Source organism: Boeremia exigua (assembly GCF_020726555.1).
Source record: "Boeremia exigua strain MPI-SDFR-AT-0100 chromosome Unknown C7974scaffold_1, whole genome shotgun sequence".
Classification (NCBI taxonomy): Eukaryota; Fungi; Ascomycota; class Dothideomycetes; order Pleosporales; family Didymellaceae; genus Boeremia; species Boeremia exigua.
The window spans coordinates 2,123,083-2,149,717 of NW_025763518.1; the positions used below are offsets into that span (position 1 = coordinate 2,123,083).

Below are 26,635 nucleotides of genomic sequence, written 5' to 3' on the forward strand. Positions count from 1 at the left end.
GACCCATGACCGTCCTCCTCTTACCATTCCTGGATATTTCCAAAATCGTCACATGTTTCACGCCTCAATTCCGAAGCCTTCCGATCGGAACCAGCACAGTCCTCAGCCGTCTCATGGCGGGCTTGCTTAGCTCCGGCGTCGGCGCGTTTGGCGGGGGTGCCAGCTGCTGGTGGGGTGGACGCCGGCAGATGTCATCGGAGCGTTAAGCGTTCTCCCGGAGCCTTCGGGTTGTGACGACGGAGATGTTTTCGGGCTGGGTTTCGTGCTTCGTGGATTGCTTCCTGGAGTAGTTTCCTGGATCACTCTCTGACATCTTAGTACCTTTGTGATTGAATTGTCGAAGGACGTGTATCTGTGTTGCGATTTGAGACTGCAATACCTCACGCTTCGACTTGTTGCTACGCCGTACTCACAATGGCGGCCAAATCCACCCCAGGCATTCTGTACGTGACGATGCAGCCGAAAGAAGGGCTTGCAGACGCGAAGTTCCACGACTGGTAAGTTGACGTCCGCAGCCGCATCCTATCTACCTCGAGACACCATCTCGTGCCTTTCAAACACCGCTTTACGCCTCCACCTGCTCACCCACCCAGGTATCAGAATGAACACGGCCCCAACCGCCTGCGTCTGCCGTTCTGCAACAATGGCTTTCGCTACCGCGCCACCGATCTCGACGCCCCAGGCTCGAAGGAGAAGCCCGAGTGGATGGCCATCTACGACTTCGACGAACTCGAGTGGCTGGCGCGCGAGCCCTACCAGCGGCTGCGCAGCGCACCCGTGCAGACACAGCGCGAGCGAGACACCATGGCGCAGATCTTCGTTGACCGCCGCTCGTACGACTTGCTAGGCGAGTGGTCTGGGCCTGACTTCGCGGACTTGCAGAAGGTGGAGGGCGAGGGCGTGCAAAACGTCATGATTGCGGTGAGCTTCACGCTGCAGGACGGCGAGGGCAAGGAGGACGAGATCAAGCGGTGGTACGAGGACGAGCACGTGGGTCTGCTGCAGAAGGTTCCTGGGTGGCGCCGCACCAGGCGCTTTGTAACGAGCTACATGGATCTCGAGGCGAACCCGAAGCTGCAGAAGGAGTTCCTCGCGCTGCATGAGTATGCGCCGGAGAACGGGCTGGCGGGGCCCGAGTTCAAGGCCGCGACGACGACGAAGTGGTGCGAGAAGATCTACGCCGACGTCGTCGCCGACCGCAAGCGCCGCGTGTACGAGCTGTACTACACGTTCGGTGCGGCGCAGCGCGATCTCGCGTCGCTCAGCTCGCCGGATGCCGTGCCCGCGGAGAGCGAGTACGGGCTGTTCAAGACATACCCGGCGCACGCCTCGCCCTCCAAGCGCGCCGTCATCGAGAGCAAGATCACAACGCCCGACGGCGTGCACCTCGACTACCGCCTCGAGGGCAGCGCCGACCCGGACGCGCCGCTGCTCGTGCTGAGCAACAGCATCCTCGTCGACTACACCATCTGGGACGACTTCGTGGAGCACTTCATCGGCCTGGCGCCGCAGTACCGCGTGCTGCGATACAACACTCGCGGCCGCACCGCGCTGCCCAGCGACTCCATCACCCCCGTCACCATCGACGTGCTGGCCGACGACGTCATCACGCTGCTTGACGCCCTGCGCGCAAAGACCGCCAGCATCGTCGGCGTCTCGCTGGGCGGCGCCACGAGCCTCAACGTCGCCCTCGAGTACCCGCAGCGCATCACGTCCTTCATCGGGTGCGACACGAACGCATACGCGCCGCCCACCAACGCCGCAGCGTGGAACGAGCGCGTCGCGATGGCCGAGAAGGAGGGCCTCGTATCATCCGGCGAAGCCGTTGTCGGCGAGGAGCTCGCGGAGATCACCACGCGCCGGTGGTTCGTGGCGGAGAGCTACGCGGACGCCGGGCTCGCGCCGAAGCTGGCGCACGTCAAGCAGCTGGTCAAGACGAATTCGCTGGCGGGCTTCCGCGCGGGTGTGCGCGCGCTGCACGCGTACGATATCCGCGGCAAGATGGCGGCGTACGAGGGCAAGGGCGCGTTTCTGGTCGGCGCGGGCGACGGCGTGCTGCCCAAGACGATGAAGGAGAATATGGCGGAGAAGCTGGGCAAGGGCGTGGAGCTGAAGGTTGTCGATGGCGCGGGCCATTTGCCGATGGTCGAGAAGCCGGCTGAGGTCGCGCAGTTTGTTGCGCAGTTCCTGCAGTAGATGTATTGAATAAATCAATAAATCAGATGGACTTACAATATGTCGAATCCCATGTCGTGGCCGCACCAGGTGAAAGAATAAAAAATTCGCAGCGACCAGCATCCCAGCAGACACATCCGCTCTCACCTCTCCGTGAAGCTCGTGTGAGAGTGCCGTTTGCCCGCCCAACAGACACCTTCAACGCAAAAAAAAAAAAGCGCCGAATGAGAGTCGAACTCATGACTTCGGGATTTACTGCACTGAGCTGCAATCCTACACTCTACCACTGAGTTACCGGCGCGAAATCGTTTTTTGATGAAAACAGAAGGACAAGAAAGTTATATATTGACAAAGATAAAGAGGAAAAGGTGTTCAGGGTTGGGAGTGGCCGAAAACTGACACCAGACCAGACAGCAACACGGCGCTTGGCCCGGGCGCAGCGGGCGGCTGGGGGGTTGCAGCATCAAAACCTGGGACCGGGGGGGCACGGTTTGCGTGAGTTATGCGGGTTTGTGTTTTGATGGGCCGGCCAACACATGCTGTTACAAGCTCAATCCAGCCCGGCAGCAAGACGCAGCGATGAGACGAGGCAGACCACGCGGTTCTCCCAAGGGGGCTTGAGCTTCGTAGCCAGGGTTTGAAGTTCGATCCGACGTGTGGTGGGGTGGTGGGACGGGGGCGCAGGGTCGAGCGCCACAATCCAACGTGCTGCGGGTCTGGTCGAACAGAGACTGTGGCTGGCCCAGACACCCTCGAGACCGTGGGAGATATTATCGCCCGTTCATGCAAGGCGATATATCTTGATGTTGCATACGAGTGGTAGTGGACACAGCCGTTTATCGTCGACCACCGACGACGACGAGATATCGAAAAATCCAAAAATACAGGCAAGGAGTAGTTGATGCTCCAGACCCTAGAGCTGACGTCCTTGAATTCGATGTTGATCGATTTGATGCTCGCGAACCCGGTGTTCACTGTCGGGGCTGGTCGGTCGACGACCGCCATGTTATCGGGGTCCAGAGAACACCAGACTTCATGCAATTAACGAGCATCACTCAGTTCATTTATTCCCGTCCAAGCTGCGCCATTTCCACCGCGTTCGATGATATGCAGTCGGACGCACGTGACCAGACGTCCAAGGCTACGTGACAAAACAACACAAAGCAAGACGCGCTCGAGCAAGTCATCCGGTAGCTTTGCGTTAGCAGCGCCAACCAGAACGAGTCCAACTCTCCAAGTACCTCGTACCAAGTGGCCGGTCGAGTGCCTTGCGTGCAAATTTGCGCGAGCTTGCGCATTTCCAGATTGGCCGGCGAGGTACTGCGCAACAGTTAAGCAGATCAGAGTAGGCACGGATATCTGTCTTGATCTGACATCGGACGAGAAGACGCAGCGGATTGCAGTGGTGGTGTTTTGTGTACCTTCGCGTCGCGTGGTGGACTGGACCCTGCGTCACAACACGATGAGTGCAAAGGTAACGAATCTTCTCTAAACCTAGGAGATCTATGTATCGATGACAAGTAAGAGGATTCTGATTTTCTTTTCTGGTAGAGACAGCTCCCTGCCTTTGACGGACGACTTAAGGTAGGTGAACACTATTGACTGCATTTTCTTACATCGCAATACGCGCGTAGACCAGCTAAAAATTGCACAATCGCCAAGTCATCAACAGCTTCAATCGCTTCAGCGTGTACTTAAAGCAGTAAGCAGCGGCCATATCTGGCATCTTTGGTACCTCGAGTGTCAGAAAAAATGGCGGAAAGCGACTTCAGTATGGACCTTACAGCTATTATAGTACTTAAAGCTGGAATCCAGTCAAAGAATGCTTACATTATATGCAAAAAGCGTTTCATAGTTGTTATATATTCTCTCTACGTTACTATCCTGTAGAATATCTAGCTCACATTCTTAGTCCGCCGTTTATCCTGCAATGTGAGAGACGACTTAGTACCAGGCCGTGCACGTTCACGGCTCCACATCTGAGTGACGTCCATCCTCATCAGAAAAGCGGACGAGACGTATAAAAGCCACTTGGAACCGTTTCAAGGCCTCCACGGCAGCCACATCGACTAACTAATCAAGCTCGGCACGTTGTTCCTGCGACGTCCAAACTGGGTCAGCGCCGAGGTGGGGTCGTCTTGGACCGCTCGTCGTCACTTGAAGCCATCCAATGCCGTTAGCACGACTGCGTCTCTGATACAGCAGTTGACCTTTCCTCCAGCGCATATGGCGCGCTATCCAGGATAGCCACGCAGCCAAGCGGGGCTCGGTACTACTACTTATCATCTCGCCGCTCGCAATCCATCACTCTCTACCTACAATGTCGCTCAAGGACAAAGTCATCGTCATCACAGGCGCCGCCTCAGGCATGGGCCTGGAGACCGCCCGTCTGTTCGCGAGCAAAGGCGCCAAACTCTCGCTCGCGGACGTCCAGACCGAGCGCCTGGCAGAGCTGCACGCCGAGCTCACAACAGCATATCCCGGCGCCCAATTCATGACCGCGACCGTCGACGTGGCCAAGCGCGCGGACGTCGACGCCTGGATCGCCGACACCGTGGCCACGCTCGGCCGGCTCGACGGGTGTGCGAATCTCGCGGGCGTCATCGGGAAGCAGAGCAACGTGGTCCCGATCGAGCGCGTCGACGACGCCGACTGGGACTTCATCTACAGCGTCAACGTCGTCGGGCTGCGGAACTGCCTGCGCGCGCAGATCCCGCACGTCAACGAGGGCGGCGCCATCGTGAACGCGTCCAGCATCCTCGGGCTCATGGGCGCGGCCAACAACCTGGCGTACGCGAGCAGCAAGCACGCCGTCATCGGCATGACGCGGGTCGCGGCCAAGGAGCTGGGGAAGCGGAAGATCAGGTGCAACTGCTTCTGCCCGTAAGTTGGCCGCGCATGCGAGTGACAGCGCTGACGTCGCAGGGGCCCCGTGGACACGCCGATGCTGCGCAACAGCTACGAGATGCTGGGCCAGGAGGTGGACTACAGCTTCCTCCCGCTGGGCCGGACGGCGCACCAGAAGGAGATCCCAGCGACAGTCGAGTTCCTGATTTCCGACGCCAGCTCGTTCATCACGGGCGTAGCGCTGCCCGTCGACGGCGGCTGGTTCTGCTGAGCTGAATGCCATGAATAGGACCGTCAGGATGTCTACTGCATTGAAGTCGTGATGTCATCGGTGCGTAAAGCGCTGCAACCTGGTCCGCTCTATATCGTTCTTCCGTGACCCAGTGCGCCCTCCTACTCCACAAACCGCCATGTCCGCAGAACCCCTCCTCCGCATAACAGTCCTCGCGCACCGCAACCGCAACCTCACCGAAGAACAGTTCCACGCCCACTGGACCACCCGCCACGCGCCCCTTGTCGCGTCCTGGCTGCAGCGCCACGGCGTGGTGAAATACACCCAAGTACCTCCCCTCCCCTGGCCCCGCCCCTCGCCCCCCTACCACCACCACCACCAACAAACTCACGACTGCAGTACCACACTCCCACCGCGCACAAGCAGCTCACGTCCCAGCCCACGCTGTCCTACGACGGCACGGCGGATTTCTACGTGCGGAAATACGAGGACTTTCAAAAGGCGTACGAGGATCCGTATTACCAAGATGTGGTCAAGCCGGACGAGGAGTTTCTGTTCGAGGTCGCGAGTATGCGGGTGCTGGTTGGGACGGAGACGTGTGTGATCGAGGGCGGGGAGATTGTGGGTGGGCGCGGAGAGGAGGGGTGAGGGTCTGGGGGTGGTGTGTGAGGTGGCGTGGGAGACGGGGGATGTGGTGGTGTGCGTCTTGGTTGTCTTGGTTGTGTGGACGGGGTTGGCGACTGCGATGTGTATCGAGATAAACTGACGACTCTGTGGATTGGCGTTCTTTAGTAGAATTATCTATTCGAGAACACTGGCACGTTTAGCCCTTGCATTTTGCAGGTTTCATCTGTCGCCTGTGTCGCGTGACTATTTTAAACACGACTTAAGATTCATGTGGAAACGCAAACCCGTGCCTAATCTTCCAGCGTGGTGCTCTCTCGACTTCCACCAAGCCACCATCTTCACGATCGACTACAAAGGCCACCGCCGCGCAACTGAACCCGGAACACCAATTCAACCGCGTTCTGCGTCAAGCTGTGCGAAGTACCCAGGTACCTGCATCGACGATGTCCCAGCCGTACGCCCAAACAGGCTAGCGGGCTGACACACCACACGCCCCAGCGGACGGAATAAATCCCCGCCATCCTCGCGTGGCAATCATTAATATTCTAATCTATTTGCGGCCCCCCGCCGATCAGCACGGCGGGCAACGAAACACACCAACACCGCGCACGCGAGCACGCCTACACCCCCCACCCCATCGCCATGGGCCTCCTCGACCTCCCCCCCGAAATCCTCGACTACATCCTCGACTACGCCGGCCCGACGGGGCTCCCGGCGCTCGTCCTCTCGTGCCGCGCCGTGTACGCGCGCGCCCGCGCCCAGATCGCAGAGCACAATGCGATGCGCCGGCGGTGGCGCAGCGTGCAGCACGGCCCGGCGCAGGACGACGAGCGCGGCGCGGCGCACACGGACGCGCTGGCGCTGCTGCACGCGATTGCGAAGAAGCCCGTTGTCGCCGAGTATGTGGAGGCGCTGGGGCTGTGGGACCGCTGGCAGGGGGCTGATGAGGACTGGGAGGCTGCGCGGGCGTTTGGCGCGGATGCGGGCGCGGTAAGGTATCTCAGGGGGGCGCTGGAGGGTGCGGGGTGGAGCGAGAGGGAGACCGGGGTGATGGAGGAGTGGTGGGCGAGCTTCGGCGGGGAGCGCAGGAAGAGTCGCTGGTGGGAGGGGATGGGGGACGAGCGGCGCGCGGTGGGGATCCAGGCGCTCGATGCGCTGTACGGGACGATGGCGCTGCTGGCGCTGCTGCCGAATCTGCGGACGCTGCAGCTGCCGGACGGGTGGCACGCGGTGCGGCGCCACGAGGCGGCCGAGGTGCTCGTGCCGCTTGTCGACCGGCTGGTCGCGGTTGCGAACGACAAGTCCCAGAACCGGGGGCGCGCGCTGCAGGCACTCGAGACCATCATGCCGTTCAGCGAGGAGGGCTACGACATCCGCGTCGGGCTGGAGTGTCTGCACCCGTTCATGGTGCTGGACAGCATCCGCAACCTGTACGCCGTCAGCTGCGTGGCCGTCGAGGAGGACTGGGGCGGCATCTCGTTCCACTGGCCGTACGCCGTCGACTCGCCACTGACGCGCATCGAGCTGGCCAGCTGCTGCATGGACGCGCGCGGCCTCGAGGTCCTGATCATGCACACGCCCGCCGTGACCACGTTCAAGTACTCGCACCAGACCAAGTGGGACGGGCTGCAGGTCGACTGGAACCCGGGCGAGTTCCTGCAGATGCTGGCCGACTACCTGGGCAAGACGCTGCTGGACCTGGCCATCACGGTGGACGAGCTGCACGGCGAGATTGTCAACGGGCTGTCGTCGTTCCACTCGTTCACGGCGCTGCAGCGCCTCGAAGTCGACGTTCTCCCGTTCTGCGGGCCGCCGCTCGAAAGCGGCCAGCGCCTGGGCCGCGACGCGTTCACGCCCACCGGCGCCACCGCGTGGACCCACAGCGACATCCCGTGCCTGGGCGACATGCTGCCGGCCAGCATCCGCGAGATGCACCTGAACACGGACTACCCGATGCCGGCGGAGCAGGCGCTCAAGTCGCTGGTCAAGAACATCATCGACCGGCGGTCGAACAAGCTGCGGAACCTCGACCGCTGCGTGATCCGCCAGTTCCGGTCCAACACGGCGCAGGACATTGCGGACCGGCACGAGGTGGTGCTCGAGGTGTTTGACATGGATGTGCAGGATCCGCGGGCGCGCGCGATGATGCCGTTGTGGAAGCGCGAGTTTGACGAGAAGGTGGGCGGGATTGTGACGGAATTAGATGAGACGAGATGGATGTAGATACCCCTGATATACTGATACTGATATAGTGATACTGACATACCGATATACTGAAACATTGACTTTATTTCACGCAGCGGTCATCAAGACCGCATTACAAGTGTACACCCATACCACACCCCTTCTTCGTACAATCTACCAACCACGCAACCGTTGTTAACTAGCAAAACAAGCAAACCACGCAGTACGCGCGAGCGCAGAACCCCTCTTCTAACATTTCAACCCCTCAAGAAAAAACCAACACACAAGAAAGAAAAAAACCAGGGCGTGCGTCTCAAACGCACGGCATAGCACAGTCTACGCCCAAAGCCCACAGCCCAACTCACACCCCGCCCTCAAACTCACGCGGACAGCACACTCCCACTCCTCCTCTTCGCGGCCTTCCCCTTTGCCTCCCCCTTCCCCGCGTCCTTTCCCGTCCCCATTCCCGTTGCCGATGCTATCTCCTTCCCCGCCATCTCCTCACTCCCACTCCCCCAACTAACCCTCTTCCCCCCTCCACCACCTCCTGACTCCCCCACCCCCTCCCCCGCAACAACAGCACTAACCGCCTTCGCACTCCCGAGACTAATCCCGCGCTCCCCAACAATCCTCCCCGACCGCCCCTGACCCTGACTCCCGCGACTCCCCAGACTGCCCAGACTCTCCATGCTGCGGCGCGAGCGCGCTGTTTTAACGGGGTTGGGGGTGCTGGGCTCGGGCTCGGTGCTCGCGGGTTCGGGGTCGTCGCTGGACCACCAGCCCTCGGGGCGCGAAGACGCGGTTTGCGAGGTGAGATGGGACGGCGCGGGGGAGAGCGCGAGCACCTTTGTCACGCTGGGGGACGGCTCTTTGAGCGCTTCAAGGGGCGATGTGGAGGGTGGTGAGGCGGGGGTGAAGGGGAATGCGGGGCGTGCGGGCGTGGGCGTGCGTGTCAGGTGTGCGAGGCGCGAGCGCGGGCTGGGCTCCGTGTCTTCGTTGTCGGAGAGCACGGTGCGGCGGGTGATTTGGGAGACTTTGGTCGCGGGGGGCGTGGTGGCGGTGCTGGAGTCGCTGGCGTTGGGGTCAGAGGGGGCGGGTTGGCGCGGCGAGGCGAGCGGTTTTGTGAAGTGGACGGGCGAGCGGAGGGAGTCCGGCTTATAGGTGGGAGCGGCGGCGGCGTGTTTGTCGAGGGCGTCGAAGACGTGCGGGAAGACGAGCTTGTCGACCGACGACGCCCACAGGAAGTCGAGGTGCTCGTAGTGCGGGATCTCCTTGGCGATGGTGTGGCGCGGGAGCTCCTTGAGCATGACGTTGATGTCGACGAGGCTGTCGGAGCCGCCCCAGACCAGGACGATGGGCGTCTTGATGTTGCGGGTGGGGAACTTGGCGACCTTGTAGTACTTGGAGCGGTTGGTCATGGGGCTGGGGGCCTCGTCGTCGTACATCTGGAACACGCCGTTGCGGATGATCTGGAACCAGTGCACCACGCTCTTGGTCGACGTGTACGAGTACAGATGCGGGTAGCTCGCCAGCTTCTGGTCGGGGGAGATGTTGACCGCGGTCCAGTTGAACAGAAACTTTAGACTGGTGTCGATGAGTCGCACGAAGATGGGCGGGTACAGGATCGACTGCCACATGGTCGCCGACGCCAGGATCGCCTTCCGCCCGAACGCCAGATACAAAATGTCCGGGCTGGCCTTGACGAAGGAGTCCACAGTCCCGCTCGCAACCCCCTTCGGGCTCATGGCCGGCGCCAGCGCAATAAACACATCGACCTTCTCGTTCAGCGTAGGGTGAATGCTGAGCGTCGCAAATGCCTGCGCCGTGCCCTGGCTAAACCCAATATAGCTCAGACTCGGCTGGTGCGTCGTCTCGAGGATATACGCAATCGAGTCCGGGATGTCGTGAAACGCAAACTGATCCATGCTGAAGTTCCAGAAGCGCGGCTCGGTGGGGGCCATGTGGATGTTCTTCTTGCTGTACTTGTTGCCGCGGTTGTTGCCCAGCCAGACGTCATACCCGCGCTCGACCAGCTCGAAGGGCAGACAGCGCTCGCGCTGCGTCAGACACACCCACACCTCGCTGTTCATCATCAGCCCGTGGTGCAGGTACACGACCTTCTTCCGCAGGCCGTCCTTGCCCGGCCCCGGGTTCACGCGCGCGCCCTCCTCGCCGCGCTTCCACCCCAGGCGGTGCAGGCCCAGCAGGTAGCCGTCGCCCGTCTGCACAATGTGCTCCTCGCAGTAGTAGCCGTAGATGTCGCACAGCTCGGCGAAGTCGCCGGCGTTGGCAATCGCGCTCCACACATCCTTCTTGCTGTCGCGCGACCGGCGCGACGACGGCGACGAGAGCTGGTTGAAGACGCGGCGGGTGATGCGGTAGCAGGCGTTGATGATCGGGGTCGGCAGCGCGAGCGTGATGACGGCGATGACGCTCTCGAGCGCAATCAGCAGAATCGACAGCACCAGCGCAAAATACTCGCGCAGGTGCAGGCGGCCGAGGAACGGGATGCGGAGCGCCATTGCGGCGGTGGGCCGTCGACAATCGAGTCGAGTTGCGGCGGTGCTGGGCCCTGGCGAGCTGGACAGTCGAGTCGAGTCGAGTCGCGGCGGCGCAGCTCTGCTTTATCTCAATGCGAGTATCAGAAACGAGTATCAGAAAGCTCCAGCACGCGATGCCAGCACAGCGACGTCCTCGAACGCACCAACTCGCCCAACACGCGCCATTCCGTTCTCAACCCCCGTATCAGTGGAGAAGTGACGTGGTGCGCCGCCTAGCCTAACATGTGACACACGCGCGCACCCCCGCGGCCCGCGCGCCCCTCGCTCGCCGCAAGCGAGCCTCCACCGCAGCCTGCAGGCCGGGGTCGCAATCGCAGGCTTGGCGGCTGTGCGGCTCCAAAGCAGGCGCGTACAACCACCCATTCCCTCCGCAGCGCAACAATGCCGCAATCCTGCAAAGACATCCGTATGCCCCCCCCCCCCCCCCCCCCACAGCACTCCACCTCCCAGCTAACCGTTTAATTTGTGCAGGAGCCGCCCTAGCCTTCTGCCTGCAGAACAGCGACTGCATCATGGTCGAGCGCCACTCGCCGGGCGACTGCTTGCGGCCGCCGCTGAAATACACGCTCCCGACGCAGTGTCTGCAGCTGCAGAAGGGCTATGCCGAGTGCAAAAAGGGCCAGATCGATATGCGCAAGCGGTTTCGCGGGAACCGCCCCATTGCCGTGCAGGGCCAGCTCGAGACGGGCGCGTTTGGCAAGGGCAGGGCTGAGGCGGACGAGAAGTCCGGCACGATTGAGGAGAAGGGGTATATGCTGTATGCGGGCAGGCCGTACAAGGACGTCAAGGAGACCAAGGGCGATGAGGACCCGGAGGGGAAGGGGCTGGAGAGGTGATGTCCAGTGTACAAAAATTTATGTTGCATCAACGGCGTTAGGGACGGACATGTGAGGTCAACTCCTCTCTGTATGAACACCCATGTAAAACACGTACGAGAATACCCAGTCAATTGCTATGACGAGCTGCGAGCTAGAGAATGGCCCCAACAGCCTGGAAGATCAGGTACCCATGTAAAGCACACCTCCTCGCGACATACTGGCCAAACGAACATGCAGCGCGCCAGACTACGCCAGACCTTTACTGTCTTCACAGGCAGCTGAGTGTTGCGTTGCCCTTGTCCATCGTGCACAGGCCGCTGCAGCACTGTCCGAGAGCGAAACGGCAGTCCTCTGTCAAGCGTCAGTCATGAAGACAGCGTCGTCCATATGACGTACCTCCGGGCGCCAGGCAGCCACCTGACACTCCTTCCTAGAGCTCGTCTCGAGTACGGGTGTCATCATGAACATCGGAGAGTTCACAAATCTGCTTCCAGGTCGTTGGGTCGTGATAATCCGCCATGAGCCCCGGAACGTGCTCGTGGAGAATCAACAACGACGAGACATTGCCCATAGGCTTGTTTGGGACGAGCTCCATGTAGCAATTTGCAGCATCTTCGTCGGCTACTTCCTCGAAGGTCCAGCCCATCTTGAGCCAAAAGACGAATAGGTAGCGTGAAACTACATAACAGTCTGGCTGTTCGCAGAACAGGCCGCAGCCCCTGGGGTTTATGCAGACTGGAATCAACTCGTTCTCGACCGCCATTGCAGCGCCGAGCATCGCGAGGAGGCTGATGAGCTTCATGCTGACAGTCGTTTGCGGTGTGTTGCTCAGTGTGTTGCTTCGTGGGAGTCGTGTGCGTGCAGTGTCGGTCACGACGTGATAATTTGTTGTCCAGCGGGCGTGCAGCGGGTATGCTGTGGGATAATACTAGTGGTAGCGGATGTTCGTGGAAGAGACGAGACGAGCGGGCGCCAGAAAGCAGATAAAGCCAACGAGCACCATGCCTGCCTCACCGACACACACATCCAGCCATCGCAGTCGTCGGGGAGGCAGCTACGTGGATGGATCACGCAAGGCGATAGTCGCTTGGGCAGGCGTGCTCGGGCGAGAGCGATGCGGCAAGTGCGTCCAGTCACGACCGGCGTCACATCAAGCAATACCCGCTGGCATGAGGATGGTATGTCTGTGGTTCTCAGTATCGTCCACTCACCGCATCACAGGATGAACACGTACGGACTGTCGAAGCACTCATCCCAGCCCGGTTCCCCGCGCGCCCAGTACCGGCGCAGCACAGCCTGAGCTTTCAGCGGACTGCTGGTGCCCAGCAGCACACTGTGCTCCTCCAGCCGCCGCTCGATCCACACTCTGGTGCTCTGCCGGTCGTGATAGCCGGCCTCCACGCCGAGCACCGCGAGAGGGAACAGCGAGAACTTCACCAGGTGCAGGGAGTGGGAGGCGGTCTTCAGGTCCGCGAGCAGGCGCGTGGCGTGGATCGTGCGCATGGTGCTCATCTCCAGGCTGCTGGGCAGGGCGCCGATGCCTTCCAGCGACATGGTGCAGAACAGGGCGATGGTCGCCTGGTAGATGGAGCCGATCAGCTGCCAGTCGTCGTTGTGCTCTCCTGGCTGGGCCCAGTCCTCGGGTACAAAGGCCTCGATGCGAGCGAGTATGTCGTGTGCGTCCAGGGAATGCTGCACTGGGGTCTCAAAGGGTGATGCAGTAACCTCCTGTCGGAGATGATTGATGCGAATGACCTCGACAAACAGCGTTGGTGGGCAGAGCACGTAAGGAAAGATCAGGCTGTACACCTGCTCTACTTCCTTGATGTGCTGCTCGAGCGGCTCGGTGATGTTGATCTGATTCGCAGCTGGGCCAAGACTGTTGGAAAACGTCACAATGCTGCAGGGGTCAGACAGAGTATCGCCCAACACAAGATGCACTTACATCACGAAGATAACGAGCGCCGAAGTCAGGTAGGGAGCTTCAAGTATGAGGGGCCCAAATCCACCGCGCATATCTATCAGACGCTTCATTCCATGGGCATGTGACCGCCAGTCTCCAGAGCTTGAATTTTGAACCTGGATTCAATCAGTCTCACGGCGTCGAAGACTCAGAAACATACATACTTCCATGGACATGAACATCAGGATACTACTGATCGTGAGATCGCTGCTGCGAGTGGTCTCCTTTGCGACATTCTCACTAAGAGCCCGAATAGCAAGGCCTCGATACTTGTACACTTTCGATCGATTGCTAGCGACAACCGCGCGGTTGGAGCCGGGCGGCAACGAGTGAATGTAATGATTCAGGCCTAAGCAGACAAGCGTGTGGTGCATAGCAGGAGGCAAGACATGCAAGGCCCATAGCGGGAAGTGTATCAGAGCTGGGTTGGGTGCTAGAGTGTCGGCTGCTTTGGTGTTGGGGAGAACCCTAGTGTTGACTGGCGGGTAAGTATAAACCTTGGACATTGGGACTAAACGTACAATAGTTGACTGACTGCACCACTTCAGTAGTTTCGTTTGATAAGTAGTCATACGATGGAAGCTGGTTCATCTCCATGATCCACAGCAGTCTCCGCAGCTTTTCTAGAGGATCTTGATCGGACTGCATCAAAGCTGCAGCCTCGTGTGCATGGCCTCTTTTCAGCATCGCCTCAAGATTCCTCCGGCCGCCAATTCGCATGATTCGGTCAGCCACTGCATAGTTCGCCGAGGTTTTCCTGGCCATCGTTTCGATGTGGTCCGCCTGCTCTTCTACAGTCAAGCTGTGCCACCATGCTGCATTTTCTTCCTGAACCAATAGGTTTGCGAGTTGAGATTTGTAGCTTCCAACCGCGTCCGGCCTAAGGAATGCATCTTGGAAGTTGGGCCACTCAAGCGTTGGGCTATCATCTTGTGTAATTGGATCCGTGAAGTTAAACGTGTCGAGCTCCTCAAAGACGGGAACAGGCAAAACAGTAACTGGCGGAACCACTGACTCGGATTTCTTTGGCCGCACCGCATACACTTTCGGCGCAACATCTTTCTTCCTTCGTCTGGACGTCACCTTCCCGGTTTCGACCCATTGCAGCGGTTTCTGCTCGTCGTATCCTGGGCACTCCTTGCCAGCCTTGATGCACTTCTTGCAGTGGGGCAGGGTATGGTCGCATACCAGGCGTCGTTTGAGGCACTCCCAGCATTGACGCTGCGCTTTCTTTTCTCCGCTTTCGGCGGTCTTCATGACTTCACTTGTGGACAATTGTAGGCGGGATCGCTGGGCGTGTACTAGAATCGAGGCGGTCGTGACCTGGCGGCAGTCTAAACGGTGCGTACGTGCTCCTCTGCATCTTTATTGCCTTGGATGGTCGAGTGTAGCCGCCTCCGATTGGCAGTGCTGACCTGTTCCGCCCTCGTCGTTGGCAGTGTCAGCAGCCTCATTTCTTGGCCGTTGTATTCTCCGAATTCGGCTTAGTGCCGACGGGCTGAGCAACACCCTGCGTGCGTTCAGTCGCTCGGTCAAGCCGAGCCAAGTTCACTCCAACAAATGAGCGATGCGGCTGCATCTTACTGTCGTGCGACCCGCTTAGCCTTGCGATGGATTGTCACGGCGGTTCGCAGTGAAAGGTGAGGAGCGGATCGGTGACGTAGTTGCTAGCCACTAGCGATCTTCCCCAAATATCACAGTAGCAAATAAGACAGCCACATCGTCAAAGTTCACTGGGCGATTGGTAACGTAAGGAATTGCCACATAGCTTGATGCGTGAGATGATGTATCTCGGAGATACCGACATCATTTAGGCTGTGCCTACCTCTTGCACATATCGACAGGCACAATCTCAGCCACATTGCGGCGCGAGATGCCGTACATGCAGTCTGCATAAGCCTCACCGGCGCCGATGTGAACGAAGCTTGACATAGCCAGCAAGGCCTCAACGTAAGTCTTGGACAGTGAATTATACTCATCCGTACTAGCCTGTATACTTCCCATTGGCTACGCACCACTTCGTGATAATCTGCTTCTGGAGGGTAGGTCACAGCAATACCGTCGCTATGCAGGAGTGTGAATATAAGTGCAGACAGTTGCGCTAGATGGGTAACACTCTCATCAACACGTTTCAGTACATTCACCATGGCAGCAGACGGCACTCCAGTCGAAGGTAGTCTGTACTTCTACGCGCCCACCAAAATCGCACCTCCAATCTTCGCAGCATGCTTCCTCGCCGCATCCATCGCTCACGTCTGGCAATGCTTCAAGTACAGGTCCTGGAGCATCACCGCCCTGCATCCTATGTGTGCCCTGATGTTCACAGCTGGTTTCGCTCTTCGCATATATGACGCCTGGAACTTTGATAACATCAAGACGTTCGTTGCCAGCAACCTCCTGATCTACTGCGCCCCTCCACTTCTCGAGCTGGCCAACTACCATGTCCTTGGACGCATTCTTTACTACGTCCCGTATTTCGCGCCACTCCATCCAGGACGCACTCTTACCACCTTCGGACTCCTCTCCGCTGGGGTGGAAGTCATGAACGCTCTCGGCGTCTCGTATCTCTTGAGACCAGAATCCGGCGAGAGCAGGCAGAACATCGGCTACGGCCTGATGAAAGCTTCGCTCATCTGCCAACTCGGGGTCATCTCAATCTTCTGCGTCATCTCTGGCGTCTTCCACAGACGCTGCGTGAGGGCTGGTATTACCTCGCGCCAAGTGCAAGGCCCCCTGTGGACAATGTACATCAGCATGACACTCATCCTGATCCGCACAATCTACCGCATCGTCGAGCACTTCGGCACCAGCCGAGTCCCCGCCAACCCCCGGCCAAACTGGGACCCAATGTCCTTGTCACCAATCGTGCGCTACGAGTGGTTCTTCTGGGTCTTCGAAGCAAGCCTGATGCTCATGAACACTGTGTTGTGGAACGTCCGACACCCGCGCCGCTATCTGCCGGAGGACTACCATGTCTACCTTGCGCAGGATGGGAAGACGGAGCTCAAGGGACCGGGCTGGAAGGACGAGATGCCGTGGTTCATGACGTTTATCGATCCGTGTGGACTGACGATCGCGGTGACGGGTGGGGGGAGGAAGAAACAGCAGCCATTCTGGGAGACAAACGGCTTTGAACACATCCCTCTTGTGCAGACTGCGAGTGGACAAGGAAAGCCTTCGGACGCCTCCAGTGGCATGTACGTTTGATAGATTTTGCACTTTGCTTTGCCCCGCTTTGGTTTTACTGGCGCTGGGTATAGACTTGTATCATCATGCTATTAACACAACTGCGACAAGCTGCATTCGTTCCAAGCTTTAGCCACTTCCTATTTCTTGCTCCCGGCCGCTTGTAGACGTTCACAGCACTTGTAGGGGCAGATTTGCGTAATTACGTCGGCTGAATGACTGGCTGCCGTTCTTCACACCGCCTGCAATCCAGCTCCATGACACGTGACTGTATAGATTCACAGCCACCTGATAGGGACTGCATCCGACGCCTGGACTGTTGAAGATGAGAGCGCCGTGTTGGTTGGTGTAGGGAGTCATCACGAAAGTGGGGCAGAAAAGGGCGGGGTTAGCGCCATCGTTCGTTGATCTCGAGATAATACGATGCTTTTCTCCACATTGGCCCCGCCCTTCACAAGGCCGCTGTACTATCCCTGACGTATAGCATCGGTAGAGGAACAATGCTGATCATTGTTAGAAGCATCACCTCGAGTGTTTCGATTCTATGAGCAGCAACGAGTAGCAGGGTCACAACCTTCGCATCTGCCTAATAGAGCATAGTACAAGTCTGAGCCTCAAATCTCGGACAACCCGCCCTTTCTGTTCACCGGTGCGGCAGGATCGTTCAATATCATTTGCTTTGTCTAGTACAAAAGGCACGCCTCTTTCCGTCTGACCATACGTGCAGCCAACATGCATTCATCAATCAACACCTATCGCCTTCGAGCCCTGGCTGAGGACGAGCTACCCTCGGAGTTCAAAAGTCTACAATTGAGATTGTCGGACCAAATAATCACCCAAGAACTCCTGGATGCTATTGAGCGCGGGTCACTATTGACGACCACCTTTGAGGCTTGGTTCCGTGTCTGCCAGACTCCGACTATCGTTGAACAATCACTCAAGCAGAAATTGTCATTGTATATTAGGTCCCTTGGAATCGCGCGACTAAAGACCGGTCTCGAATCTACACATTGGGAGAAGCTCTGGGAGGGTCTTGGCGGCACAGCAGGCTTACTGGAGATCTTCAGCGATCTATCAGTACACGAGGTTAAGGCTGCGTGCAAGGCAATTGGTCGCTGTGTAAAAGATGGCGACACGACCAGAAAACGAGAGCGTGTGACTGAGCTGTTCAAAGGCTTACACCCCAAGGCGTTTCCGGACGCCACTGCCAAAACAAACGACTTGCGGCCATTGACCGGATTCTACCAAGCACTTGTATCAAGCTGTACTCAGGAGTTCGCTGATTGGATTCTCAGTGAGGAACAAGAGGGGAAGTGGCAGTTCGTCAACGAAAAAAACCTGCTCCAACAACATCCGAGCAGCATAGAAAGAGCCGCCTTGCGTGCGGTATTCGAACGCCCAACGCTTGATATGCAGGACAAGGAGAAATGCCGAATTCGTCTTGAGAAGCTGTTGACAAGCCCTTTATCACATTCAGTCTCTGAGCCAGGATTTTCGGCTTCCATGGAGTTCGCGCTCCGACTGCTTCGCGATGTTGTTAAGACCCGTTCCGAGCACATAGAGACGGAATGGGCTTTGAGAAAGCTCATTCTCCCTTTGTTCAGGCGTGCTATCGGTAAGTGTGCCAGTCGTAAGCATGCCGGCTCTACACGTGTCACCTGGTCTAGAACCCAAGAAATTGTTAACTTGACCATGGAATACCTCGAGCAGCATCACGATGCAAGAAAGATCCTTACCAGTGAAAAAGGCGGTGTACTGCATATGGTAGCAATATGTTGGTCAAAACGATCGGCTTTATTCGAAAGCCACCTCAAGCACCTGCTCCAGATCGTGTTCGACAGTAAGCCTTCTTTAAGAGATGTCGAAACGCTCCTCGCCCGTGTACCCAAGTCACGACGATATGCACTATTGCACTTGACCTGCAAAGAAACCATGAATCTGGATCTCGATTTGGAGCAAGACCTGTCCAAGGCTGAAGATCGACTCTCCCCGCGTCTGCTCAGTTGTCTTGAAGATTCTGCGGCACTGGGCCTGTTCCAGCGCCTCCGCAGTGCTAGAGGCGACGTGGGGCTTGTCGAAGAAGGTGATTATGGGTCTGTACTAGCAACAAAACGGACTTCCGATGCGAACGATGGAGACCCAGACATATACTATCTCGTCCTTCTCAATCGCAATGAGCGGCAACAGGAAGCAGAGGTTTACGCTATTGATATCATAGAGTCGCGCAAGAAGATCACAAGAACGAGCTCCAACAGGGATGCACGCGCATTGCATGCACTTTCTGTCTGGGCGTGTGCACATGCCAGCGGGTCCCTCGCGATTCTCTCCAAAACCGTGCAGTGGGCCAAAGGGTTCATTCGAGATCAGCTGACAGCCTCAAAGCTCTTCTCGACGTACTATACAGAGACTTGTCGCCTGCTCTCTGGATTCTCTGTACAAGGCAGTTCAACTCTGGTGCCGCAGGATCTTGGCCCACGAGTCAGACAAGCCAACGCAATATTGTCCGATCTACTTGATATCGCTTGCTTAGCGATACGCGAGCCTTCCTTTCGCTCCCACGAGTGGCGCCAGACCTTGGGGTTACTCGCTCGTATCGTTAAGAAACGCGTGGAGTTGTCAGCGGAAGTGACCAGGAAAGGGACAGTTTCTGGGCAAGACCTATACCAAGACCTCTGGGAAGACACAATCGAAATGCTTCTGCGGGCAGAAAGACTGGTGAACGACGAGGAGTACACACGTCTCGATGCCAGGTCAACTTGCGGTTTCATTACATCGTGGCAATACGTGTTTTCGGTCATCACTTCAGATGTCCGTGCAACGGATGTGTGGCGATTCATCGATAATCTGGCCAAGGCCAGGAACGACTTGTGGACGGAGTTGAGACCGGCTAGGTATCCCGAGGTTCTCACTCTGCCCGATCCATTGCCGCGCGGGTTGCCGCTACAGAGTCTTCTCTCAGGTGAGTTTGAAGAATGCAGGACCCTGTTTCAAGCCTGTACTGCACAGTCTGTAGAACTTCATGAGGTCTTACCTTACATCTTCTCGCGAGTGAAAGGGACGCTCTTCATGGACTCAGAGGCTGCTCTGAAGCCGATGAGCTCTGACAAAGCTATACGGCAAGCTATTGGCCAATTTGTGGACAGCTACACTTGCGCTATCAACCTCTACATTCCCAAGTCATGCGTAGCAGAAGTGAAGAAAAGGAGGCTGAGCGAGGTTTGGAACCATCTCACTGGTCCTCTGAGTGTGGGAAGAATGAACGCAGAAGAGGCTTCTAGTTATTGGAACCCGATCATTCCATATCACTTCAGGAACGCGCTTGGCGGTATAATACCAAGAAACGAACCGGTGCGATGGCCGAGGATGCCAGAGTCGGACGACCCGTCGGAGACTCAAGAATGGAACCCCCTTGACGGCCGACCAGAGGATGTTAAAAGTAAGACGCGCAGTCTTGGACCGGCCACATATGTTGATATTGCCACATTCGGCATGCAAAGCGAAGTTTCGAAGCCTAATATGCTGTCTCCTTGTCCTAAACTCAAGACATCATCAGTCCGTATAGAAGGTCGCTCTTATGGATCGATTTGGGGTCGTCACCCACCTGGATTTGAGTCCGAAGCAAGGGAAGCTGCTGCGTTGGCCGCGCTGTTGTACTTGGATGCGAAATATGGCACGACTGGAAGACTCTTGGTAACACCTTTTCCGTCGTTAGACGATGTGCGGTTTCCTTGCGTGTATCTGGACGAGGAGTTCCTTGCCCTTGATGATTTGAAGGCTTTGGACGCTGCACAATGCACGATTGTAAGATGTGCGCCTTTCCCATTGGTACACAAGGTTGCCACAACACTTGTTGAGAGATTGGGCTCGAGCTCTACGAAGAACGTAACCACCTTGGAGTCAGCAACTTTCACGCTCATTCGTGGCCTGATTCAAGGTGAAAGCCCTGCCATGGCATTCGATCTAGTCCTAAGGATTATCATGGATTGGCCAGACGCCAGCTCCTGGCATCGTGTGCTGTTCAATACTGGTCTACTTCACCGCCTCTCGGCTTCAGACGCCAAGAAGTGCATCTCAATGTATGCCGAAGCCATCGGGAAAAAGCTGAACGCTTTGGGGCTTGAGAGGAAGGCTGCAATCGAGACCGGATCAGAGGATGAAGTGATATCAAAGGCGCCTCATGTCAAGATTACAACACTGAAGTCGCTTGCCCAGATACTAAACGGGTCTTTCTACATCAGCGACAAAGCCTCGTTAGACATTCTCGTAGGCCTTTCTCAGAAGATCTCTCATATTGACGTCCGAGTCAGTATCCTCAAGAGTCTTTTGAGCAGGCTGGACGTCAACCGGCCTGATCTGTGGGACATCGTATTGTCGACCCTGGAAACCTTCATACCCCTGATTGGCAGTCTGAACGAGCGGACAGCCGTGCCTCAACACACAAATGGACAAATCGGCAGTGACAACGGCGGTCATCAAGACCAACAGTCGTCCGAAGACTTACTCGCAGAACCCATATCGATACCTGATATCCAGATTCCGACTGGAAATGTCGAAGAGGACTCGCCTATGCTGGACTCCGTGCTGCGCCATCTCGCTAAGCTTGAGGAAGGCAAGCTTCTCAACATGTATATGGAGCGTATCGTATTTCCAATCTTCAGCGTCCTCGAAGAGCAGACAGCCGAATGGACAAAGCTGTTCTTGAAGAAGTATGCATCGACTGACTCACCGGCGCGAGACGCTACGATACCACCGGCTCCGAAGGGATTCTACCTCCTGAGTTACGTCCTAACAAATTCAGATGTGAAGCCTTCCTGCGTACCAAAAACAGTCCTCGACAAATACGTGGCTTACCTGTCTTTCCGAATCAACCCGCCAGAGCCAATCCGTGCACTGAACCAGGCGTTCAAGAGCACCCCAGCTCTGAGGAGCATTAGTGAAGTCGGAAAGTGGCTTGACCTGTATGGACCTGATTTCAAGCAGCCGTTGGCAAACATGCTACCTTTCAGCACAATCTCTAGGTTCGATAGAGACAGGACTGGAGATAAAAGTTCGTCTGTCACGGCGCAAGCATACCAGGCAGCTTTCCTTGCAATCTTCAGACAGCTGCTGTTGACCGACGGTCCATTGTACGGCCAACTGGGGCCATTTGTGTCCTCGATTTACAGAGACAGATCCTGCGAGGAAACCTGGTGGAACGAGTACGGGAAAGCGGCACTCGAATTGATGATTGCGAACGTCAACAGTATCCGCACGAGGGAGTGGGAGCGCGACCCGAATCGGATTCCATCTGTTCTCCCTGACGTCTTCCTGTGGCGATTAGCGCTCCTCGACCTGTCGATCGACGGTCGGCCTGACTTCGTCCTGGACGAGGATCGCGAGCGGAAATGCAAGGCGTATGCGCAGCAACTGGCCGCCCTTCTCGACGAGATAAGCGGATCCGTGTACCACGAGAAACTCCAGCAGATCAAAGAGCGGGTTCAGGTAAGGCAGAATGCGTTGCTATCGGCAATCTATCTCGGAGATATCTCAAAGACGAGACTGTCGTGGCTGACGACACCTGAGCTGCTGCGAGTCGACTTGGCTGCTTATATGATGATGCGCTGGAGGCGTGACAGTTCCGTTGGACCGCTGAATGATAGGCTTAAGGCACTATTGGATACCTGGATTGCGAGTGAAAATGAGGAGGTACGAAGACTTGGGTACAAAGTGCGCGGAGCTTGAATGTCGAAGATGGAGAGATACCATATCTCGCAACTGCAAAGGTCGTTCATGAGCTTGGAATTCAGGGAACTGCCACGGATTGGTGCTCAATAGCTGATTAATAACTATGAGAACAGAACCAAAGGCCATCTACTGGTCTACAGAAGCTTTCTCTTTCACTTTTTGCCTGCAATCTTGGCTGATGGCGTACCGCACCTTCACTCAACTGGTGCACTGTCCACCAGAGCCCCACTGCTATAAGTTCTCACTTGAACTGTCCCCATTACCTCTACTCTAACTTCTTCCGAACCAACCTTCAAATTTCGTGCTGCTAACACGCATTCTAATCGCATTTCCAAGCCATGAAAGTCCTCAACATGTCGCTCGCCTGCGGGCTGGCCTTGGGCTTTGCCGCGGTCATCAACGCAGCTCCGCCGCTTCCTACGGTTGAAATGCAGCGCTTCAACTTCACCATGCCTCCTAGTAGGTCGCAACCTGTCTGTTATTGGGAGCTTCGGCTTTGCTAACCCGCCTGTAGACAACACCTCCGACGACGACATCTCGGCTCTAGGCTATGATCCATCTACTGAATGGCAGGGCTGGGCTACTGTGGAGGTCTGGACTGGAGGTAGTCACCGTCAACCTGTCAACGTCGGCAATGTTGTAGGCCATGAGCTCCACAACGTCGTCACTGACACCATGGGCCGCGTCTGTGGTTCCCCATACGGTAAATACTGCGGCAGCATCCAGTGGCAGGCCTTCAAAACGCCCTACCTTCAGACGCCGCCTGCGGGTATCGCCGGCGCTGTCACATGGTTCCGTACGACAGAAGCCAAGTGGGCAAACGACAAGATCCGCGAAATCATGCTCAACATCGTTGGCCGAGTTCTCTACGCCTACACCTCCACGCCTCTCGGTACCAACTGCTACGAGGTCCCCGGCCAAGGCCGATACTGCAACGTCCCGCAGTTCGTACGCGTAAGTGCAGAACTCGTGCACCTGACTACATATGACATTCACTGACGAACACAGGTCCACCTACCCAATACCAGCCCCTACGCCGCCAAGCGCGCCAACAACTGGTTCCTCGAGCTCTCGGGCAGCCCCTACAAGTTCTCTAAGCACGGTAACCTGAAGCCATGCGCGACGCGCCCATACGTTGATGCTGAGCTCGATCACTATCGCTTGGATCTCGAGAGGGAGTTTACGGAGTGGGCGGGTAGGTTCAAGCGCGAGACGCGCGTCATCATCAATGGGTACAAGTCTTGCACCGATGAGCCATAGAGGTTCAGGCAGCGCTTGCGATAGCACTCTCTTTCACGAGGTTTCCATCGAGCTGGGTTGCCAGTAGCTTGGTTAGTTGTGGATAGTACTTCATCGCAGACTTGACACTTGGAAGTGAAAGACGTAGATGAATGGAAACTTTGCACGAGATATCAACTGGAACTGGGTCTGAATGCAGATCCAGTCACGCTTGAGTTTGGAGGACCGGCAGCCTTAAACAAAATATTGGATTGACTTCAATTCTTAATAAACACTTCAAATAACTAGAAGAGCTTGAACTCGACCAGCCTGACCTTCTGCCCATCCTTCGGCGTGAACACAATCCTCACCTTCTGGCTATTCGCCTCCGACCACGAGGCCTCGGTGATTCCATTAGCCACAGCCACAGCATACTTCGACTCGGACACATCGACCCACGAGTCTCCATTGGCAGCCTGGATGCGATAGCTCGTAGGCACATCGAAGCCCTGCTGCTCGTCCGCAAAAAAGGCAATCTCAGCACTGCTAACAGCAGTAGACGAGCCGAAGTCGACCTGGAACCACACCTCAGTACCGTTGCCCTGGGGCGTGCTCCAGCCGTTCGCGACATCGGTCTCGGGAAAGAACCAGATGCGGCCGTCGATCGCACCATACAGCGAGGCAGCATCGACGCCGGATACGGAGGCGCTGCCGGCAGGGAAGGCGGTGTCGGTGCTCAGCTTGATGGACTTGGCGATCTTGCGGGTGATGGCCGGAGGCGCAGTGCGGCTGAGCGCGACACTCAGGCGGGAAAGGGTGGGCGACGAAGCGACTTCCTGGCCATCGACCTCCACCTTGAGACCAGCGGACCCGTAGTGCGAACCGTCAGCGTCCCATTGTACGGCGATCTCATGGCCGTGGTAGATGATGGCGTCAGCGCGGAAGTAGGAGATGGCGGAGGCCTCGGCGGCAGGGTTGACTTCGAGGACATCGTCGGCGCTGGGACGGATGCCAACGAAACCAGACAGGATAGAGTCCACGAACCCAGAGTGGAAGTAGTGGGGCGAGCGCTTCAGACCGACGATCGGGAAGCCGGTATCGGGGTAGTAGTCCTCCTCAAGATCCAGGATGTTGCCTCGCTCGGGGTTGTAATGGAGCTTAGCATACTGCTGCAGGATCCTGGTGTAGTCGGGCTTGCCGATGACGCCGGTAGCGGTGCCATTGGGGTAGTGGTCAAGGAAATTCGCAAGACCTGTCAGCACCTGAGTGGTCTGGAAGGGCCAGACGGGACCGTTCCATTGGCACTCGGGCTGCGTGCCGTTCTCCTCGACGTAGCGGTACTGACGCATGTAGTACTCGAACGAGGGGCCGACAGTACGCAGACCGTGGGGTCCTGCAAACTCGTTGGTGTCAATGGCGTGCTTCCAAGCCTCGGCGAACTCAGGCGTGTCATCTGGCAGGTCGTGTGCCCAGGGAACGAATCCGACGAGCTCGCGGCCGCGGATAAAATCCCAGTATTTCACATACTGGTTGTTGACCTGATATCGGTCGGTGAAATGCTCGAATGTGGAGTTCCAAAGATCATTCTGGACGCGGCTCTTGATGTCTGCAGCTCGCTGATTGTAAGTGGTCACGGTATCAGCAGACCCGCCCCTCAACTCGGCCAGCTTGGCGATGGAGATCGCGTTATCGTACTGATACGCGTTGATGCTCGGTCGGAAAGCGTTGCCTCCGAAGAAACCGTCTTGACCACCGCTGGCATCAATGCTTGAGATGGTGTATTCTGTAGCATCGCGGATTGGCTCTACGTAGTACAGGCCCTTCGACGTATCAAAAGCGTCCTGCCAGGCGTTGTAAACGGATGTCATAGCACCAAGACGTGCTGTAGCATCTGCTGCAACACCGTCCACCAGGTAGCCCTTGTAGACTGATGCTGCCATGGTTTCCGAGAATTGTCGGGTATTACTGTTCGGGCCCAGGATGAAGGTAGCATAGTCTTCTTTAAAGCGTCGGTCGCGGCACCAGCGGCCTTCGAGCAAATGGAAGACCGTGGCATCGTTCAGAGATGCCCACGGCTTCGTTTGCCAACCCACGTCGTCCAGAAACTCGGTAGAAATAAAGCCATTGGCGCCGAGATCACGCTGGTGAGCGCGGAAAATGTTCCAGCGGTAGTAGTAGACATCCGTGATGTCCTTGTCGCTGCTCTCGAAGAAGGGAATGCGGTTGCGGTACCAGGGTGCATCATTGCCGAAGTACTGCTCCGCTAGAGCGTCGCCATCAAGGGCACCCTGGACTTGAGAGACCAGCGGCAAGAGAGCAAGCGCCGAGATACTGTTGCGCCTCATCTTGATGGGAGATATGTGGCTGGAGAATACAGGAGAGAAGTAACCAGTAGTGATTTCACGTAGGAACCCCCATCCTTTTAACCTCCATCGCTCTCAGTAGACTCTGTCGTAAAACCTGGTCACGACTTGCTCTTAACATGCAAATGGCAATGATGCGCATTGGAAGCAACCTTGAAATGGCAGCTCATACCGTATTCGCTTTCCATCAATCCTCCATCGGCATCCTGTCCGAGCGAGGATTTATATTAGGACTTGCCCCGCAAAATATCGGGAACTCCCCGTGGGGCGATTCCTTGCGTAGTCAGCAACGGATGCTCATGCTGTCGAGTACCCGTTCACACAAGACTCGCACAGCCACATGGACTGCATGGGACATGTGCCATCGTGTCAATGAAGAGGTGAAGACCAGAACATGCACTCGATACCTAGGTAGGTCCTTCAATGGAGAGGTGGTTGTGCGATGGGAGGTCGGCAGAGAGTCCGGGGCGATACGAGGCCGATGGGCCCCGGTGGGCTCCGGTGGGCGCAACAATTTACACTGTCGATCGCTTGGCGTCGTAGTGGTCAGTCACCTCTGGTCAGGTTCCGCCAATGGGCCGACAGCAGGATTTAAATTTAAGTCGCGTATGGGCAATTTAATGGAGCCGTTAGGCTTGGACATAAGACGCGCCAGGAACGCGTCGCCTAAGACGGTTAGACTGTCCGCAGCCACGGGTATTTCCTTACTTGCTCCACTTCGTACAAACACGACAGCA

At 57.1% G+C, this 26,635-nt stretch overlaps 13 protein-coding genes and 1 non-coding gene across 14 annotated transcripts; 8 read left to right on the forward strand and 6 right to left on the reverse strand.

Annotated features, from left to right (window-relative positions):
* Positions 1-49: 49 nt before the first annotated feature.
* Positions 50-2,378, forward strand: C7974DRAFT_383203 (Alpha/Beta hydrolase protein). Its single transcript, XM_046140741.1, has 2 exons — positions 50-497; positions 594-2,378. Exons 1-2 carry the CDS (start codon positions 415-417, stop codon positions 2,194-2,196), a joined length of 1,686 nt encoding a protein of 561 aa, XP_046002993.1. The 5' UTR covers positions 50-414; the 3' UTR covers positions 2,197-2,378.
* A 13-nt stretch (positions 2,379-2,391) lies between these two features.
* Positions 2,392-2,476, reverse strand: C7974DRAFT_t17. The gene has a single exon. It is a non-coding gene; the product is annotated as a tRNA-Cys (tRNA).
* C7974DRAFT_439508 (uncharacterized protein) lies at positions 2,432-3,180 on the reverse strand (the record flags this gene model as incomplete). The annotated part of the gene is made up of 1 exon (XM_046145285.1): positions 2,432-3,180. One exon carries the CDS (start codon positions 3,178-3,180, stop codon positions 2,548-2,550), a length of 633 nt encoding a protein of 210 aa, XP_046002994.1. The 3' UTR covers positions 2,432-2,547.
* A 1,315-nt stretch (positions 3,181-4,495) lies between these two features.
* C7974DRAFT_300593 (3-alpha--hydroxysteroid dehydrogenase) lies at positions 4,496-5,293 on the forward strand (the record flags this gene model as incomplete). The annotated part of the gene is made up of 2 exons (XM_046137804.1): positions 4,496-5,058; positions 5,101-5,293. The coding sequence occupies 2 exons, from the start codon at positions 4,496-4,498 to the stop codon at positions 5,291-5,293; spliced, it is 756 nt and encodes a 251-aa protein (XP_046002995.1).
* A 139-nt stretch (positions 5,294-5,432) lies between these two features.
* C7974DRAFT_407941 (EthD domain-containing protein) lies at positions 5,433-5,902 on the forward strand (the record flags this gene model as incomplete). Its single annotated transcript, XM_046143284.1, has 2 exons — positions 5,433-5,582; positions 5,654-5,902. 2 exons carry the CDS (start codon positions 5,433-5,435, stop codon positions 5,900-5,902), a joined length of 399 nt encoding a protein of 132 aa, XP_046002996.1.
* Positions 5,903-6,666: 764 nt separating this feature from the next.
* On the forward strand, positions 6,667-8,152 carry C7974DRAFT_383207 (uncharacterized protein). The gene has a single exon (XM_046140742.1). It carries the CDS (start codon positions 6,932-6,934, stop codon positions 8,102-8,104), a length of 1,173 nt encoding a protein of 390 aa, XP_046002997.1. The 5' UTR covers positions 6,667-6,931; the 3' UTR covers positions 8,105-8,152.
* Positions 8,153-8,274: 122 nt separating this feature from the next.
* On the reverse strand, positions 8,275-10,807 carry C7974DRAFT_439512 (Alpha/Beta hydrolase protein). The gene has a single exon (XM_046145286.1). The coding sequence runs from the start codon at positions 10,585-10,587 to the stop codon at positions 8,446-8,448; it is 2,142 nt and encodes a 713-aa protein (XP_046002998.1). The 5' UTR covers positions 10,588-10,807; the 3' UTR covers positions 8,275-8,445.
* A 118-nt stretch (positions 10,808-10,925) lies between these two features.
* On the forward strand, positions 10,926-11,668 carry C7974DRAFT_17583 (cytochrome c oxidase assembly protein PET191-domain-containing protein). The gene is made up of 2 exons (XM_046136247.1): positions 10,926-11,032; positions 11,098-11,668. Exons 1-2 carry the CDS (start codon positions 11,008-11,010, stop codon positions 11,460-11,462), a joined length of 390 nt encoding a protein of 129 aa, XP_046002999.1. The 5' UTR covers positions 10,926-11,007; the 3' UTR covers positions 11,463-11,668.
* On the reverse strand, positions 11,646-12,452 carry C7974DRAFT_17601 (uncharacterized protein). Its single transcript, XM_046136249.1, has 2 exons — positions 11,841-12,452; positions 11,646-11,795 (listed from the first exon to the last, which is right to left on the reverse strand). Exon 1 carries the CDS (start codon positions 12,244-12,246, stop codon positions 11,875-11,877), a length of 372 nt encoding a protein of 123 aa, XP_046003000.1. The 5' UTR covers positions 12,247-12,452; the 3' UTR covers positions 11,646-11,795; positions 11,841-11,874.
* A 207-nt stretch (positions 12,453-12,659) lies between these two features.
* Positions 12,660-14,664, reverse strand: C7974DRAFT_300679 (fungal-specific transcription factor domain-containing protein; the record flags this gene model as incomplete). Its single annotated transcript, XM_046137807.1, has 4 exons — positions 12,660-13,344; positions 13,390-13,523; positions 13,572-13,885; positions 13,929-14,664. The coding sequence occupies 4 exons, from the start codon at positions 14,662-14,664 to the stop codon at positions 12,660-12,662; spliced, it is 1,869 nt and encodes a 622-aa protein (XP_046003001.1).
* Positions 14,665-15,215: 551 nt separating this feature from the next.
* On the forward strand, positions 15,216-16,950 carry C7974DRAFT_383214 (RTA1 domain protein). Its single transcript, XM_046140743.1, has one exon. It carries the CDS (start codon positions 15,553-15,555, stop codon positions 16,612-16,614), a length of 1,062 nt encoding a protein of 353 aa, XP_046003002.1. The 5' UTR covers positions 15,216-15,552; the 3' UTR covers positions 16,615-16,950.
* A 97-nt stretch (positions 16,951-17,047) lies between these two features.
* Positions 17,048-22,314, forward strand: C7974DRAFT_349019 (uncharacterized protein; the record flags this gene model as incomplete). Its single annotated transcript, XM_046139423.1, has 2 exons — positions 17,048-19,552; positions 19,586-22,314. Exons 1-2 carry the CDS (start codon positions 17,326-17,328, stop codon positions 22,312-22,314), a joined length of 4,956 nt encoding a protein of 1,651 aa, XP_046003003.1. The 5' UTR covers positions 17,048-17,325.
* A 356-nt stretch (positions 22,315-22,670) lies between these two features.
* C7974DRAFT_407949 (uncharacterized protein) lies at positions 22,671-23,577 on the forward strand (the record flags this gene model as incomplete). Its single annotated transcript, XM_046143285.1, has 3 exons — positions 22,671-22,776; positions 22,832-23,271; positions 23,326-23,577. 3 exons carry the CDS (start codon positions 22,671-22,673, stop codon positions 23,575-23,577), a joined length of 798 nt encoding a protein of 265 aa, XP_046003004.1.
* A 263-nt stretch (positions 23,578-23,840) lies between these two features.
* On the reverse strand, positions 23,841-25,880 carry C7974DRAFT_299501 (Six-hairpin glycosidase-like protein; the record flags this gene model as incomplete). Its single annotated transcript, XM_046137751.1, has 1 exon — positions 23,841-25,880. The coding sequence occupies one exon, from the start codon at positions 25,878-25,880 to the stop codon at positions 23,841-23,843; it is 2,040 nt and encodes a 679-aa protein (XP_046003005.1).
* Between the last annotated feature and the right edge of the window lie 755 nt (positions 25,881-26,635).